Source organism: Dermacentor albipictus, chromosome 1 (genome assembly GCF_038994185.2).
Source record: "Dermacentor albipictus isolate Rhodes 1998 colony chromosome 1, USDA_Dalb.pri_finalv2, whole genome shotgun sequence".
Taxonomy (NCBI): domain Eukaryota; kingdom Metazoa; phylum Arthropoda; class Arachnida; order Ixodida; family Ixodidae; genus Dermacentor; species Dermacentor albipictus.
This window is the reverse complement of record NC_091821.1, coordinates 159,789,848-159,805,156: the sequence shown is the minus strand read 5'-3', so window position 1 is coordinate 159,805,156 and position 15,309 is coordinate 159,789,848. Positions and strand designations below refer to the sequence as shown.

Genomic DNA, 15,309 nt, shown 5'->3' with positions numbered 1-15,309 from the left:
CCCCCCCAGTACCCGTACCTATTTTCGAACAGGTCCGATCACCTCCTGCGCGAGAAGGGGCTTTTGTTTGGTGAGGCTAGCGTTCAGGCCTTAACCAGATCGAAGGTTCGGGAGCTCGCTGCAAAGGCGGTAGTTGCGGGGCCGACGTTGTCGAACAATGAGAAAGGGTCAGAGGCGCAGCAGGCTGATATTCAGAGCACGCCCAAACTGAATAAAATTGAGCCTGTAGCGTTAAAGGCACCAGATACTGGAGAGGAAATTCCCGATGCGGGAAAGTTAGAAGAGCTATCTGCAGACTTGCTCATCACGCCTACGTCAGACGGACTTAATAGGTTGCTAAAAGTCAGCCGTGCGGCTTTGATAGCCGAGCAAAAGAAGGATGGCAGCCTAGAAAACATACGCTGCATTGTCAAGGAAGGTATCGCCAAGAAAAATGCTCGCTTTGTGGAAAGAGGTGGGGTCCTGTACCGGAAGTATCTAGACCGCAGGGGAGTGGAGTTCGATCAGCTGATCGTGCCTCAATGCTATCGTCAGGATCTGTTGCGCTTGTCACATGGGGGTTCGTGGTCCGGACACTTAGGAGTAAAGAAAACTAAGGACCGTCTCTTGCAAGAGTACTATTGGCCAGGGTGTTTTCGGGACGCAGACCGCTTTCTGAAGACATGCGACACCTGTCAGCGGGTGGGCAAACCAGGGGACAAATCGAGGGCGCCGTTGAAGTTGGTACCTATCATTACGGAGCCTTTTAGACGGCTCGTTATTGATACAGTGGGACCTCTGCCGGTAACAGCCACGGCGTACAGACACATTTTGACTGTGATCTGCCCAGCGACAAAGTTCCCTGAAGCAGTGCCGCTTAAAGAACTCAGCTCAGTTGAGATAGTCAATGCACTACTGTCCATATTTGCGCGAGTTGGTTTTCCTGCGGAAATCCAATCAGATCAGGGCACAGTGTTTACTAGCGCTTTGACGACAACCTTTCTCGAAAGGTGCGGGGTAAAGCTGCTACACAGCTCAGTGCACCACCCCCAGTCGAATTCCGTTGAGAAGCTCCACTCAGTCATGAAGCGCGTGTTGAGAGCATTGTGTTTTGAACATCAAACTGACTGGGAGCTGTGTCTGCCTGGGGCGATGTTTGCATTACGGACCGCGCCGCATGAGGCTACGGGGTTTTTGCCAGCTGAGCTAGTGTACGGTCGCTCGCTGCGATCTCCGCTTCGCATGTTTCGAGACGGATCACTGCCCTCTCCAATGGCTGCAGACCATCTGTTCCACAAATGGCCGCCTCCTGCGCTGGAGCCTCGCTTTGCAACAATATTCCTTTGAGGTGCGTTACAAAAAGGGGAGTCTCAACGGTAACGCCGATGGCTTAAGTCGAAGCCCCTAACGTGGGAATCAGCCTCAAAATTGTTTGTTATTGATGTTTTTCATCCTGAGGCAGGATTTTTAACATATTGCTTTTGTGTAGTGTTTCAAAGTGATGATGTGCTTTCTAGTGCAATTTTCCGATTTGTGGACGTGTTCTGAGTGCTGCTAGACTACTGTAAGGAACTAGGCAGTAGTATAAAAGGGGAAAGAGCCTGGCATGGCTTAGTGAGGGTTCTGCCGTGCTTGCTGACTGAGCGGCTGAGTTTCGGCGCAGTTCTAACGCTTGCTGGGAACGAGAACAAAAATGGCAACTCTCCCGAAGTCACTTTGCAGTGTCCTGTGTGAACCTGAACGTGAGAACGAGGCCTTCTCGGTGCGCTGCGCTCAAGAAACGCCGAGGGACGACCGACTTCGGTTATGATCATCATCGAGCGACATCCCTCCGGACAGCGGATGCAGTCCCCTGACCATCGGGATCTCCTTCCCCCGGTGGGGCGGTCTGTTACGTTTCGCCTACGATATAGAGGCTAGAAGGTTTTCCTAGTGTCACGACTGAGCCGGCGCAGCTGAAATAACTTGCTATGCGCAAGGCAGATGGCGCTACCGCCCGCTGGCGCGCGGGCAGGCGCAAGAAGCCCTCATGGGTGTAGTGCTCTCTGGTTCAGTCGGTTGATCGTGTGTGTGCTGCTGTCACTGCTTTGACAAGGCGTTGAAGTGCTAAAGACAGTGCAAACTCTGGCATAGGTTCTCTTGTCATTTAGATTCGACACGGACTAGCTGTAACGCCGAGAGCGTGCCGCGGCAGGAGCAAATGCAAGCGTCACATCGGGCCCGACCTACTGCGCCGTAAAGAAGCGTAGGAACACATCTCGTACATGATACCGAAACAAGAAAATGAAGCGGGACAAATTGCAGGCCGGAATGTCTTTATTACACAAGGTTCCATGGCAACAATATACTAATGCCTTTCCTTGTGGGAAGTGCCCTGTGCGAGGCTACCGACAGCGCCTCATTTTCAGGTGCTTTTTCTTTTATCGCTGCGCTCTTTGTTTACTGACTTTACAGGAAAATGAATCCTAGTCAAGGCGTAAAACTTCATCACTTCTGTCGTAATTCGACGTCCATGCTCCTTGCAGCTCACACCTTGAAGCTCATGTCCCTGAAGAAAATGCAGAAAGCTGACCATGCTATCTGCGTGTAGCTTATTGCGATTGAAAAACACCGTAAATGCGTCCTCAAGCTTTGCTATGAGCTGTTCAATTGGCCTTGATGGATAAACTAAGCCTCCATGGTCAACATTTCGAGTAAGCGAGGCATTGTTGTTTGACTCGGCTTGCAAAGACAAAGTGCTGAAACAAGTTGAACATTGAGGGCAAGGAAATCTTTTAAGGATTTTTCTTACAACATACCCAGCTACATAAAAAAATTAGTCTGCTGTCACTTTTTTTTTTTGTCTACACAGCCCTGAGGATCGCTCAGGCTGCTGTGCTCCTCGAGCAACTCTGCATGCAGCAGAAGCCAAGTTTCCGTAAATTATCGACAAGTTCAGTTATTCGCGCATTTTTTTCTTTGGGGACATGAGATGGTTGCAAGAGGGCAGTCACTACTTCTGCAGGTACTTTTGCTCCTTTTGGAGGATTTGCGAGGCTGTAGAAAGCCAGGTTGTTGATAATTATCAAAAACTGCCCCACTATTGGATGATCATTGCAACCGAAGCACTGGCACGCAATACCAAATACATTCTCCATCCTGTCTTGGCTTAGGTTTGCGGTCAACAAGTACTTGTATTGCAGGGACGTGGTTAGGTATTTTACTAGCGGCAGTGCTTTGCAGAGTTACACGCAGCCCAAGGGCAGTTCCTGCACTTAAAAAGCCGCCACCATGTTGTGCAGCATATTCTTCCCGTTCATTGAGAAAAACAATAAAATAATTCAAAAACTGTGCACTTCTTGAATCAGCACGAAGGCCTTTTGATGGGATTCTAGACGACATTATAAAAATTAGTCTTTCCATTAGTTTTACAAACCGTTCTGTCGTGTCAATGTTTCAGACGTTGTCCCTTTGCAAATGCGGATCAGGAGCTGTGGGCTCCTCATCCGCATGAGGATACATTCTAACACCCACAGCTGATTGAACCGCATGCCCCGGGTTGACGTTCTGCAAGCTGCCTCGAAACATGCCTTCACACCAAGGCGCTGCTTTGGAGGAAGGCCTCCGATTTTCTCCTCCAGCACAATAGTTGGGATGGACTTCGTGAGTGCCCGGAGGTCTTAGACGGTCTTGCTGAAAGTTTCTTTTTTGGGGGGGGAATAAGTCAAGGGATTTTCGCTTCCTTGCAGTTATTTGTTTCAAAGTCGTTAGTCGTTTCTTATGCTGCCAGCTGAACTGGTTCAAGATAAGCTTTCTTGAGTATTTGCATCGTAGGCAAGTATTGCATATCGGACGTCGTCACAGTGCAGAGTTTCGAGAAGTACGCTTTTCCATACTGTGTATGTTGGCCAGGTGAGAGAGGCTCAATCTAACAGCCGGGACAAAGTAGCAATTTATCTCGTGCTTTGAACGTAGCGTTCGTTGAAATGCCTTGAGCACACGACACAGGTTTCGTCGAGAGCCTTGTCATCTCGCGTTATGTTTCGAGCCCATTCTTGCGACCGATATCGGTCGGACGGGGCGCGGAAAGACACTTTTTATTTCGACGACTTGTAGCCACCTTTGCAGAGCGGCACGAAACACTTGTGACCTTTTTTGTCGGCATTATTACACGTGCATCTAGAGGCACAAACAAATCACACACAAATCCCAGCCCGCGCGCACTTGCCAACTGGCTGGGCGAACGGCGCGCCTAGAACAGCGCGGCCAAAACTCGCCTGGTAGCTGCAGCGCCACCTACGCAGTGCATCCAAACTGGTTTCACAGGGGCCCCTTGAAATGGCGGCCGTTCACGACACTAGGAAAACCTTCTAGCCTCTGTACCTACGACACGCGGTATAGCCGGCGCGGATTCAACGGACGCCGGGGCTTCGTTCAAAGCGGCGGACATTTTGGCCCGTTCGGAGCGGCCGCGACGCATCCCCGCCGAGCGCGTCTCGGCATGTTTCAGTGCCACGTGTCTTCGTGTGTGCATGTGTGTGTGTGTGCCAACGCTTGTCAAAGCGCGGCAGCCGGGGAGAGGAGCTCCCCCAATGTGAAGCGAGGAGGTCTGACCGGCGCCGGCCCGGTTGATGCGTCACCTCCTTGTCCCAACGTGTCTCTCAGCGTGTCTGTGCCCCACCGTCACGTGACCTAGTCCCGTGACCTTCCCTCTTACCCTCAACTCCGAGAGTATAAGAGCAGCTGCCCTCGGACGCCAGGAGAGAGGCTCTGATTTCTTCTGTTGAGTAACGTGCTCTCCCGTCTCGCCACTTCGGTCGACCTGACTGGCCGCTCTTTTGCGATGCTAGAATAAACAAGTTGTTCTGTTAGCAGTCGACTCATGCTTTGCCAGGACCTTCGGATGCTTCCAGTTGTGCCCCAGGCCGCCAGGCCAACGCTACCCTTGGGGCTTGCGACCCAGTTGCAATAATGGGCGTCAGCACTGAGGTTCCAACAGCGCGCTTTAAAGAAGCGCGCGCCCTCGAGACTCGCCGTGGCTGGCTCCAAGCCGCCGCGTGTGTACGCCACTACGTTCAAATGGCGCCCTCGGCGCAACCGATGTGGGAGCTGTCGTACGCAGCAGTCTGGAACGTCCATTGCGCCGCCGCAATCTTTGAGAGTGTTGCGGGAAAGCTCGCCTCCTGTCAACAGAGCGCACTTGGTCTGGGGCGGCGGAGTTCGATATATCCATTTTACATCCGGCCCCGTTCGAAATAAAAAATTAAAAATGCATGCGATTTTCCACATGATATAGAAAGTGTTCGATATACGCAATAATTCGTTATATCCGTGTTCGATATATCGAGGTTTGACTATTTTGTTGGAAGAGGGGAAATGTGACATAATCGTTGCTGTGTTATCGCGTTTAGTTCTTGTCATGCCATGGCCCTTGATGCAATGCCCTGCGCATGCGTGACATGCACACATATGTATATACAGTTAAACCTGGATGTAACGAACCTATATGTAACGAATTCCTGGATTTAACGAAGTTTTTGAATTCCCCAACGCTGCCCCCATTGAAGCTCATGTATTTTCGACCTTGATGTAACGAACGCGTTGCGGCAGTTAGCCTTGATGTAACGAACTCCCAAAGCTGATCAGTCATTACTTTTTGCACTTTTAAGGAAAATTCGGCCGAAGAAATGCTCTAGATTATTGAATATTAATATTGTAAGGAGCCAGCAGCTACGCGATCGCCAGGGATTGCCGCGACCGAGCAAAGTTAGCGATGATGATGATGATGGCGGCAACTAGCGCCGCTCCGTGCCTAACGTAGCAGTCTTTTCAGGCTTTGCTTGTCTAGCGTGACGCCAGGTGGCATTGGTATCGGCAGCTGATTTCTCTTTCAGATTTATTTTGTTTCGTATAGATTTGAGGACAAGCGTTCTTATTTAGTGATTTTTATTTGTTTCAACGGCTTAGACGCACTTATGTGTAAGAATTCACTTGAAAAGCAACGCTGATAGCCGGTTCTTTCATTGCCAGGGCGCGGGAAGGGAGAGGGACGATGACGAACGACACTCCATGACGAACGACATGCGTCACTTTTTTTTCTTTCTCTATGGATGCGTTGCATTTGCCATTTTGAGTGTTGTCCTGCGTTCTGCATGTGTGCGTGTGTCAACTGTGCCCTGGTACTGGTTTGTCCGACTTGTTTTGGAGGTGCTAGGCCTGCCTGTCGGCGTGTAGTCGTGCGTCTCCGCTTCTAACTACGTCGTCGGTTGGTCGTGATGAGTTCTGCTGCCAGAAAGCGAAAAGTTCTGTCTTTTGAAGACAAACTCGCAATTTTAAATGCTGTCTCCGCGGGCGAGAAGAAGAAGGACGTTGCCGCCCGTTTCAGCATTCCAGCGAGCACATTATCAACGATTTTGAGTGCGGAACACAGCATCAGAAACGCAGTGGAGTCAGGAACAAGCTCGAAGAAAAAAAGACTGAAGCTGTCCACATACACTGATGTGGACAAGGCAGTGTTCACATGGTTTTTGGACACGAGAGCCAGAAATGTACCCATAAGTGGTGCGATCTTGCAACAGAAGGCAAAGGATTTTGCGTGTATCTTGGGCCATGATGATTTCAAGGCAAGCAACGGGTGGCTGCAGGGATTTAAGAGCCGGCATGGTGTCGTCGGAAGAGTAATCAGCGGCGAATCTGCCTCCGCAGACAGCGATGCTGCTGCTTCGTGGGTGGCTGACGAGCTGCCTGGAATCCTGAGTCGCTTCGAGGCGGCTGATGTCTACAATGCCGACGAGACGGCTCTATTTTATCAGATGCTTCCGGGCCGCACGCTAGCGTTAAAAGGCGATGACTGCCGCGGTGGAAAGCAGAGCAAGCTCCGCATAACGATTCTGCTGTGTGCCAACCTCGACGGCACAGACAAGCGAGTCCCGCTAGTTGTCGGCAAAAGTGCCCGTCCCAGGTGTTTTAAGGGGACGAAGCGTATGCCCGTGAAGTATGTGGCGAATTCCAAAGCTTGGATGACTCGGCCAATATTTTCTGAGTGGTTGAAGGAATTTAACCAGGACGTCAAGCGGCAAGGCCGTCAAGTTTGCCTACTGCTGGACAATTGCTCGGCGCACCACGTCGAGGGCCTGCAGCTGTCGAACATCGAACTGCATTACTTCCCGGCCAACTGCACGTCTCTAATACAGCCCCTGGACAAAGGGGTCATTAACAGTTTTAAATGCTGTTACCGGCGCCGACTAATCCAGAAGATACTTCTCGACATCCGTCTGGAATGGGAGATGAAGATCGACATTTATCAAGCAGTCGAGATGCTTGCTGCCTCCTGGCAAGAGGTCAGGGCAGAAGTTATCGCGAATTGCTTTTTAAAGGCCGGAATAGCCAAAAACGCACGGGCTGGTGCCGACGAGGAAGAGGAGGAAGACCTTTCTACTCCGTCCGATGTGGCCGAAGCGTGGAACGAGCTATGCCCTAACGGTGGTGTACCCGACGACGTTGAACTGACTGACTTTTTGTTTGCCGACAACGCCGCCGTGGATACAGAAGAAATGTCTGATGCAGCAGTAGCTGAAAGCGTGCAAAATCCCGATGGCGGTGATGATGGTGCCTGTGAGGCAGATCCGTGTGACGTGCCTTCTGCAAAGGAGGTGATGAACGCAATGGACGTTATGCGCCGTTTCGTCGGCTCGCTCGACGATGAAGGAGCTCTACACGATTTAGCTTCTTTGGAGCGGCGTGTTGTGCCGTCACTTGTACCGAAGAAGCAAGCGCAAATTACGCAGTTTTTTGGTGTAAAATAAATGCTTGAAGGGTGAGTTCACCTTCGCGGATATGTTGAGCTATTTGGTTTCGTTTCTGCATCATTCGTACGAGCCTTCACGCGAAACCTGCATGTAACGAAAACCTGCATGTAACGAAAAATTGCGAGCTTTTGTCAACTTCGTTATATCCAGGTTTAACTGTATTATACTACGGAGCAATAAAGGCAGGAGTTCATTCCCGTTCATGTTCAAGACGGTGTCGTTCGTCGCAGAAACACTACAGTATCCTCCTGGTTGCCTGTTCTGCACCCATTTTAGATGTTTTTGGACTCAACAGGCCCAACAGGCCCAAGGCATTTCGGAGCTGCCCGTCACACATGGAGGGACACGTCCTGATCGATTATGGCGTTGAGGTGTCACACTTTGTTTCCCTCATTCTATTTATCCTCAAACGAATTGAAATTACTCGTTCGGCTTAAGAATGCGATCAAGTTTTATTCACGTGAACGTAGCAATGGAATAGCCACCCGAAATTTTGCAAGATGAATTAAACATTGTACCACGTGGGCCATTGCGCATGCAGAATTCCTCAGCCTTGAATACTTCAGTGTTTGCCGAGTGTACGCAGCACAAGCAGAGTCCCCCCTCGTTTGCTGTCACCTGCACATCATCTGTGTTACTGCCCCAGTATTTGATCAAGCCACCCCAGGCAATGGAGATGCCTGTAGCACGTTCGGCACAGTGGCCTCTTTTGCTGGCTCACAAACTTCGGCAACAGGGACAAGTGCCGGCATCACCAGCGGCCCTCTCGGCAGGCCGTGCGAACGATGCTTGCTTGGGCTGATTAGCAAATGGCTGGTTCCGAAATCCTGGCCAGAAGGTGTGCCATCGAGTCTGCAGACACACCACCTACAGCATTGCTGCAGCGAGCAGCGGACACCAGCGGTGAACGACAGAGACAACACCAGCACACATGTTATGGGCAAGAGTGCATGGACATTTCCTCGGTGTGGCCGCAGCCATTTGTATCCCCTGTTTGCGAAGCATGCGTCGATGTTATACCGTGTAGCGTGTTTTTGCCACAGTATATAGTGATTTAAGGTTGGGGGAGACGTGGGGACACTCGACACTCTTGTGCCCCCCTATGTTTTTTCCCTGCATGACGCTCATATCTCCCGTAATCTGGCTTCTCCATGTAGCTGAGCGCCGGCGGCAGTCAGTGTAGTTGCAGATTAGTACAAGATACGATGTGAGTGTTGCACTACTAACGCCAACTTACGGTGGGTTTACTGGAACGCTCATGGAAGCAGCATCTTCCTCTTTCGCTTGGGGTGCCGGCAGAGCGTGCGCACCTCTTGGCACGCTCTGGGTGACTGGCTTGCAAGACTTCAGAGTGGAACACTGGGATGGTCGAACACGATCATTCAAACGCACCACAGTTCGCATGACTGTACACGCGAACGACGAGGCATTGGTGTCCAGCACGAGATGAACGTATTCACTCTATATTCAGTCACGGTGAGTAGGACTTCCGAGATTTGTCGCACGTCGACCGGCATGTTCTGTGGATAACAATTCAGCTAGATGGCATTAGTATATGAAAGGTGCAATAAATGCCCTTGTGATTGTTCGCACTACTGTGTCGTCGTTCCTTTGTCCCAAGGGCACGTTTGAGACCACACAACGCAGCCATGAGCATGCGGCATTAAGCTAGGCAAAGTGGAAATAATTCTGAGCAAGCACAGCGGCAAACACCACAGAGCGAAGCAAAAAATCGTTTTCACTAAAGCCAAAGAGCAGCGACACAATAAGATTTTTTTCAAGAAGTTACGAAAGCTTGCAGTGTTTGGGAGCAACGCGAGGCGTTGTTCCGAAAAGGCACATTTTCTTATGCTTTCAGTCGCTGCCATACATGTACGATTGTGACCATTTTGGATTTGTTTTTGCCACTGCACATGTCCATATGGCGATGACTCTTAAAGGGTTAACATTATGTGGCTACACTATCACTTGCAACACGATACAAACAGATAGCATCTATAGATCAAGTGAAACCTCACTTGAGCTCTGTGAAACACGTGATCACACGTTGAGGAAGTCTGAGAATAGGACAGCAGCTGCATACAAAGACTACTCACATAGCAATATAACTTAATGAAATTGTGCAAAAGGTCATCAAAAAAGTCAGTAAGCACTGATGATAGCTTTGCACTTGAGAAGAGAACTTGCCTGTCGATTGCAGATAGAATTTAATCCCAAATAGTACGAATCCAGAAAGATTACTCAATGCCAAACACCCTAGCCATCAAAACTTAATGCTCTTATATTTCTACAATTCTGCCCTATTACTACACGAAGGCATTTCTAAAATATCTTTTGCAAGAAAAAAAATAATAAGTATTGCCTGCCTGGGCATAACTTTAATTTCACATTAAGACGAGAGTCATGGTGTACAAGAAAAATTGCTCATGAAGAAACGTTTCATGGGTAATTTGTCAGTGACAAATCAAAATGCACATTTGGGACAGGTTTGGGTTTTTTTTAATAGACATTTTGGCATCTAATATCAGTAGCCATAAACAAAAATAATTTGATTTGATAAAAAAGCTTTGGTACAAGCCCTGCCTGTTGCCACACCCTGTGCATGAGAGCACAAACCATTAGATTTTTCACGCTTATGAAAACTGGCTGCAATAACAGCATGTTTTTATTGCTTACTACAAAACCACAACGCAGCGTCAGCCCTACCACAGGGAGAAAAAAATAAGAAAGGAAAAAAAGAGAAATCTGCTCGGTCTGTCGTTGGCACGCACTATGTGTCAGCCTTCCCCCTGCCACATTCAATATGCTTCACCAACATACAAGATGCTCCACTTCACGGAAAGCCCAGCTAGTTAAAAGTATTGTATTAAGGTTGCGCTGTCTTCCCAGTACTGCACATAATTTACTACCATATTTACACGATTGTATGTCAACCCCTTTTTTTTTAATTTGCAAAATCTGAAGTGGGGGGGTCGACTTACAATTGAAACCAAAACATGGCACCTCCAAAAAAGCAAGACCAACGAAAGCTACAACTTAGTTACAATTTTATGTTTGCTCATTGGCCCTACCCGTAGCTTTTTGCGATTCTGTGTGTTTGTTCGCTTTTTGGAAGGGTTTTTCAACATTTTTTAGAGTTTTACAGTGCGCGCAACACTCATGGGGGGGGTTTCGACATTTAATGGAATTGCCGCTGTTCAATTCGCAGCGGCACCCTCAGGACGGCGGTGCATGCAGGGAGTATTGGTAGTTCATGGAAGAGCAGACACCGCTCATGGGTCACGGGTTTCTTTTTCCCTGTTGCGCTTAGCTTTCTCTATAGTATGACCAAAGACAGTGGTTTGACGCGTTCGACTTGACTGCCGGCTACGTGCTACTTCCATGCTTCCTCAGTCGTTATGAGCGCTCCAGGCCCACTAATCATTCGGCACTCATTCACAGCAGCGTTCAAGAGGGCTGCCATCCTTTACGCTGAAGAAAAAAATCACTGCGCAGCAGGCCGCAAGTGCGATGTTTCTGGACGGGTGGTGCCAGAGAGGCGACTGCAGCGAAGCGAAATTTTCACCTGTGACGGCAAGTGAGGAATTTCCCATATGCCGAAGTCTGGACACTTTCTGGAGCTGTAGGCCAAGCTTGCAGCGTACGTAACTGAAATGCGTTATCGGTCCCTGCCAGTGAAGTGCGACATGGTCATGAAACAAGCCCAGATCTTCGCCTTTTAAGGGCCTGCTCTGCCGTGAGTAATACGAGTGGCTGGCGGCAGAAGACCGCGAACTTACGCCAACCGGGCCTGTCAAAAGAGCCTCCCTGACGGCTGCGTGTGGTTGGGTGCATTCGGCGTGGGCTGCTTCTCCACAAGATATTGTGGTGCTTTCGTTTGCCAAGTGTGGAATTTCGCTGGACGACGACACGCTGTGTGACCGTAGAAGCGATGACGATGGCAGCACTAATGAAGAAGAGTAGTCCAGTGACCACGTCAGCTACTAATAAATTTTCGATATTGAATGCGCCCTGGAAACGCTCTTCCTTTTTTTTTCCTTTCACGCGACATGGGGGGGTCGACTTACCTTCGAGTCGACTAACAATCGTGTAAATACGGTAATAAGTTTCTTTGATATGGCAATTGGGGACCGAAATATTTGCAGAAAAGCTGACTTGCAGTGCCGCAAGGAGCCAAAAGACATTGCAAGCTAATGGCCCTACATGCATTTGCAACTTTGGGAATTTATACTTGAACATTCTCCATGTCCTTACTTAATTTTTAAAAAAAATATCCCTATGAATGTTCAACTTTTCCACGTGACCAGAATTTACTTTACTTTTCCAGGTTTTCCAGGTCACTAGACACCCTGCGACAGGTATGCGAATGGCATTTGCACCTAAATGCAACATGTGTAGGTTCGTGCAAGAAATATTGGACAAGCCACTAGTGACATTCTGCAATGTGTCGACACTACCTACACTGATGCACTTGACTTAAAAAGAACAAAATTTGCCATCTGCCATCTCAATACAATGTAGAATCCTCAACACTTCTGAGCAATCTGCAATATCTCCAACAACTGACACGTTGCAGAATAATGAAACTGATGTCAGCTGAACAGTGAAAGGAATTGTCACCAACCGGTGTTAGTGGATGCAGCTGCAGTACAGGGTGTCAAGGAAGTTGAAGAGTTTGATGGCGACACAAAATCACTTGGCTTGAGCAGGAGTTTGGCCGCAGTAAAACTTGATTCATCATCCCTATCCTCCTTCCCTTTGTTACTAGGAGTATCACAATCACCTGAAAGAAATAAAATAATGTAGACAAATTTAAGAACAGCCACTAGAGAACAGCCAATACAGCTTCACTTACTTATAACTTCACTTACTTCACTTACTTTATAACTTTGCAAGGCAAAGTTATAAAGGCCAAAGAGAAAAAAGGACATCACAAAATGGACTGATACATTTTAAAACAAAGATGCCAACATGCACTATCAAAGGATTTCTTGCAAATAAATTATCTGAACAAATTACACCATATGAGACTGTTTATATGTCTCTCAAGTTTTGTCCATGAAGCCAAAGTCACAAAACGATTTTTTAATCATACAAACTTTTGGCAAATTCTAAGACGAAGCTAACTACAATGGGCACAACTAAAGTCATACAGAGTGCCAAACATGTAAACTACAATGTGATGACGAACTATTCCACAATGAAACCCATGATTTTACAAATGATAAATGTAGTCATGCAACTGTGCTTTAAAGGCCAACTCTGGCGACATTGAGGCATACAAAATGGCTGGTGGTGTTTCCAGACACAATAGCATAAAAAATCAAAATAAGCGCATTACCCTCTGAAGGTAGACTTTTTTTGCCATATATGACCACCCAAGGTTGAATTTTTATTTCAGGTTTAAAATTTCAGAAAAAATTACCAGAATTTTCTTAGAGTGACCATGAAGTGAGAAAAAAAACATTTTCCATAGCAAGCATGCATTGTTTTTCATGTTAAAGAGCAGTGCAAAAAGACAGCAGCACAAGACAGAGAAATACAAAGGACAGACATAAGACAGAAATACACAGGACACGTGCTGTCCTGTGTATTTCTCTGTCTTGTGTTGCTGTCTTTTTATGCTGCTTTTTGTCGTGAAGATTAACTTACCTGCCCAGTTTTGCACCACATGCATTGTTTATTCGCGAATACAGATGTGCTTCCATAAATACTTATAGCAATAAAAAGGTCGCAGTTACACCCGAAAGGCGAAGCATCAATTGCAATAGCAAATTAGGAGACAGCTATACAAAGTAAGGGCAGTAGTTTTATCGGTCATATTAACTTGTGAACATTGGTTAACTAACCAAATTAACAAGCATGGTGTCACATGCACAAGAGCAAATATGAACCCATCTCACTTGATGACCGCAGAAACTCGCTGCAAAACACTGAAGTGAGGAAGCGCGGCGTCAGCAGCGAGCGAATTGACCTTTGTGCTGCCTCTTGCATCAATGCGAAGCAGCAAACACACAGCGCACATAAAGCTATCAGCACTCGGGGCATTCTGTCTCCATCACAGATTGCTTTAAAGACAGGACCCATGAGGCCCCGCCACAACAGCAGCTGCTTGTGAGCAGATTTAATCGCGCCCCTGTGAGCAACAGTCAGGCGAGCTTCTATCAGTGACCCTTTGAGAAATTACAAACCAGATAGATCTCAGTTTTTAGGAGTCCAACGAATGCAAACAGCCCACGAGACAAAACCAAAACTAACCAGTGCGCGCCCTCACACATGCGGGTATGTAGCTGAAACACCAGTGTAAAGCAGCCCCGGAATGAAACGAAGAGATTATGGAGCTGTAAAGGGGGTTTATTCGGCTCGTAGAGCAGCAGCGACAAACTCAGCTCCAGCAGGTAGGGCGCAGCCAGCGAACAAAACTGGGTACGTGCCACGCGATGGCAACGGGGCTTTTCAGCCTGCCGATCTTCTTCGTCACAATCACCCCCGGAATTGAAGAGGAGCCATCCTGGCGACCTAGGAAGAGGTGGGCGGATCGTAATACTGCTTCAGCCGGTCAATGTGCACAGTCTCTCGCCCCCGACGACGCAGATCGGAAGATGGCGATACGGGTTCGACCACGTAGTTCACTGGTGATGTTTGTGCAACCACGCGGTAGGGCCCGTGGTACTTCGGGAGGAGCTTGGACGAAAGGCCAGGAGCAGCAACAGGCGGTACCCAAAGCCACACGAGTGAGTCGACGGGGAAGGGGTGAGGGGGAGGATTGAGGTCATGGCGTTCTTTTTGGCGGCACTGTTGAGCAGACGTCAACAAACGGGCCAGTTGGCGGCATTTCTCGGCGTGCTGAGCAACCGTAGCAACAGGTGAGCATTCAGCAGGGTCCGGCCGGTACGGGAGAACCGTATCAATGGTGCTGGAGGGATGGCATCCGTAAAGCAGAAAAAATGGGGAGAATCCGGTAGTGGCTTGAGAGGCAGTGTTATATGCGTAAGTGACGAACGGAAGTACAAGGTCCCAGTTGGAGTGGTCAGATGCAACATACATTGATAGCATGTCACCAAGAGTTCTGTTGAATCGTTCTGTTAAGCCATTGGTCTGTGGGTGATAAGCGGTAGTAGTGCGGTGAATAATTTGGCATTCAGACAGGAGTGACTGCAGGACATCTGAGAGGAATACGCGGCCCCGATCGCTCAACAGTTCACGTGGTGCGCCATGGCGGAGAACGAAGTTGTGGAGTATGAACGAGGCGATGTCTTTTGCTGATGCGGCAGGCAAGGCGGCGGTTTCAGCATACCGTGTCAAATGATCTACGGCGACAACAATCCATCGGTTGCCAGCGCCAGTAGGTGGAAGAGGCCCATATATATCAATGCCGACACGGTCAAATGGCTGAGCTGGGCAGGGAAGTGGTTGGAGAGGAGCGGTGGAGAGATGCGGGACACATTTGCGTCGCTGGCAGGCAATGCAGGAGCGTACATATTTGTGGACGAAGGTGTACATCCCTCGCCAATAATATCGTAGGCGAAGCCGTGTGTAAGTT

General features: G+C 48.6%; 1 protein-coding gene across 6 annotated transcripts in view; it reads right to left on the bottom strand.

The window, feature by feature from the left end:
* The window catches only part of Ge-1 (Enhancer of mRNA-decapping protein 4 homolog Ge-1), a 214,164-nt gene that overhangs the window by 67,975 nt on the left and 130,880 nt on the right, over positions 1-15,309 (bottom strand). For all 6 annotated transcript variants that reach the window (XM_065443156.1, XM_065443139.1, XM_065443174.1 and 3 more), the window contains one exon: positions 12,391-12,549. In XM_065443156.1, the coding sequence (XP_065299228.1) occupies positions 12,391-12,549 (159 nt within the window). The remainder of the gene's footprint in view (positions 1-12,390; positions 12,550-15,309) is intronic.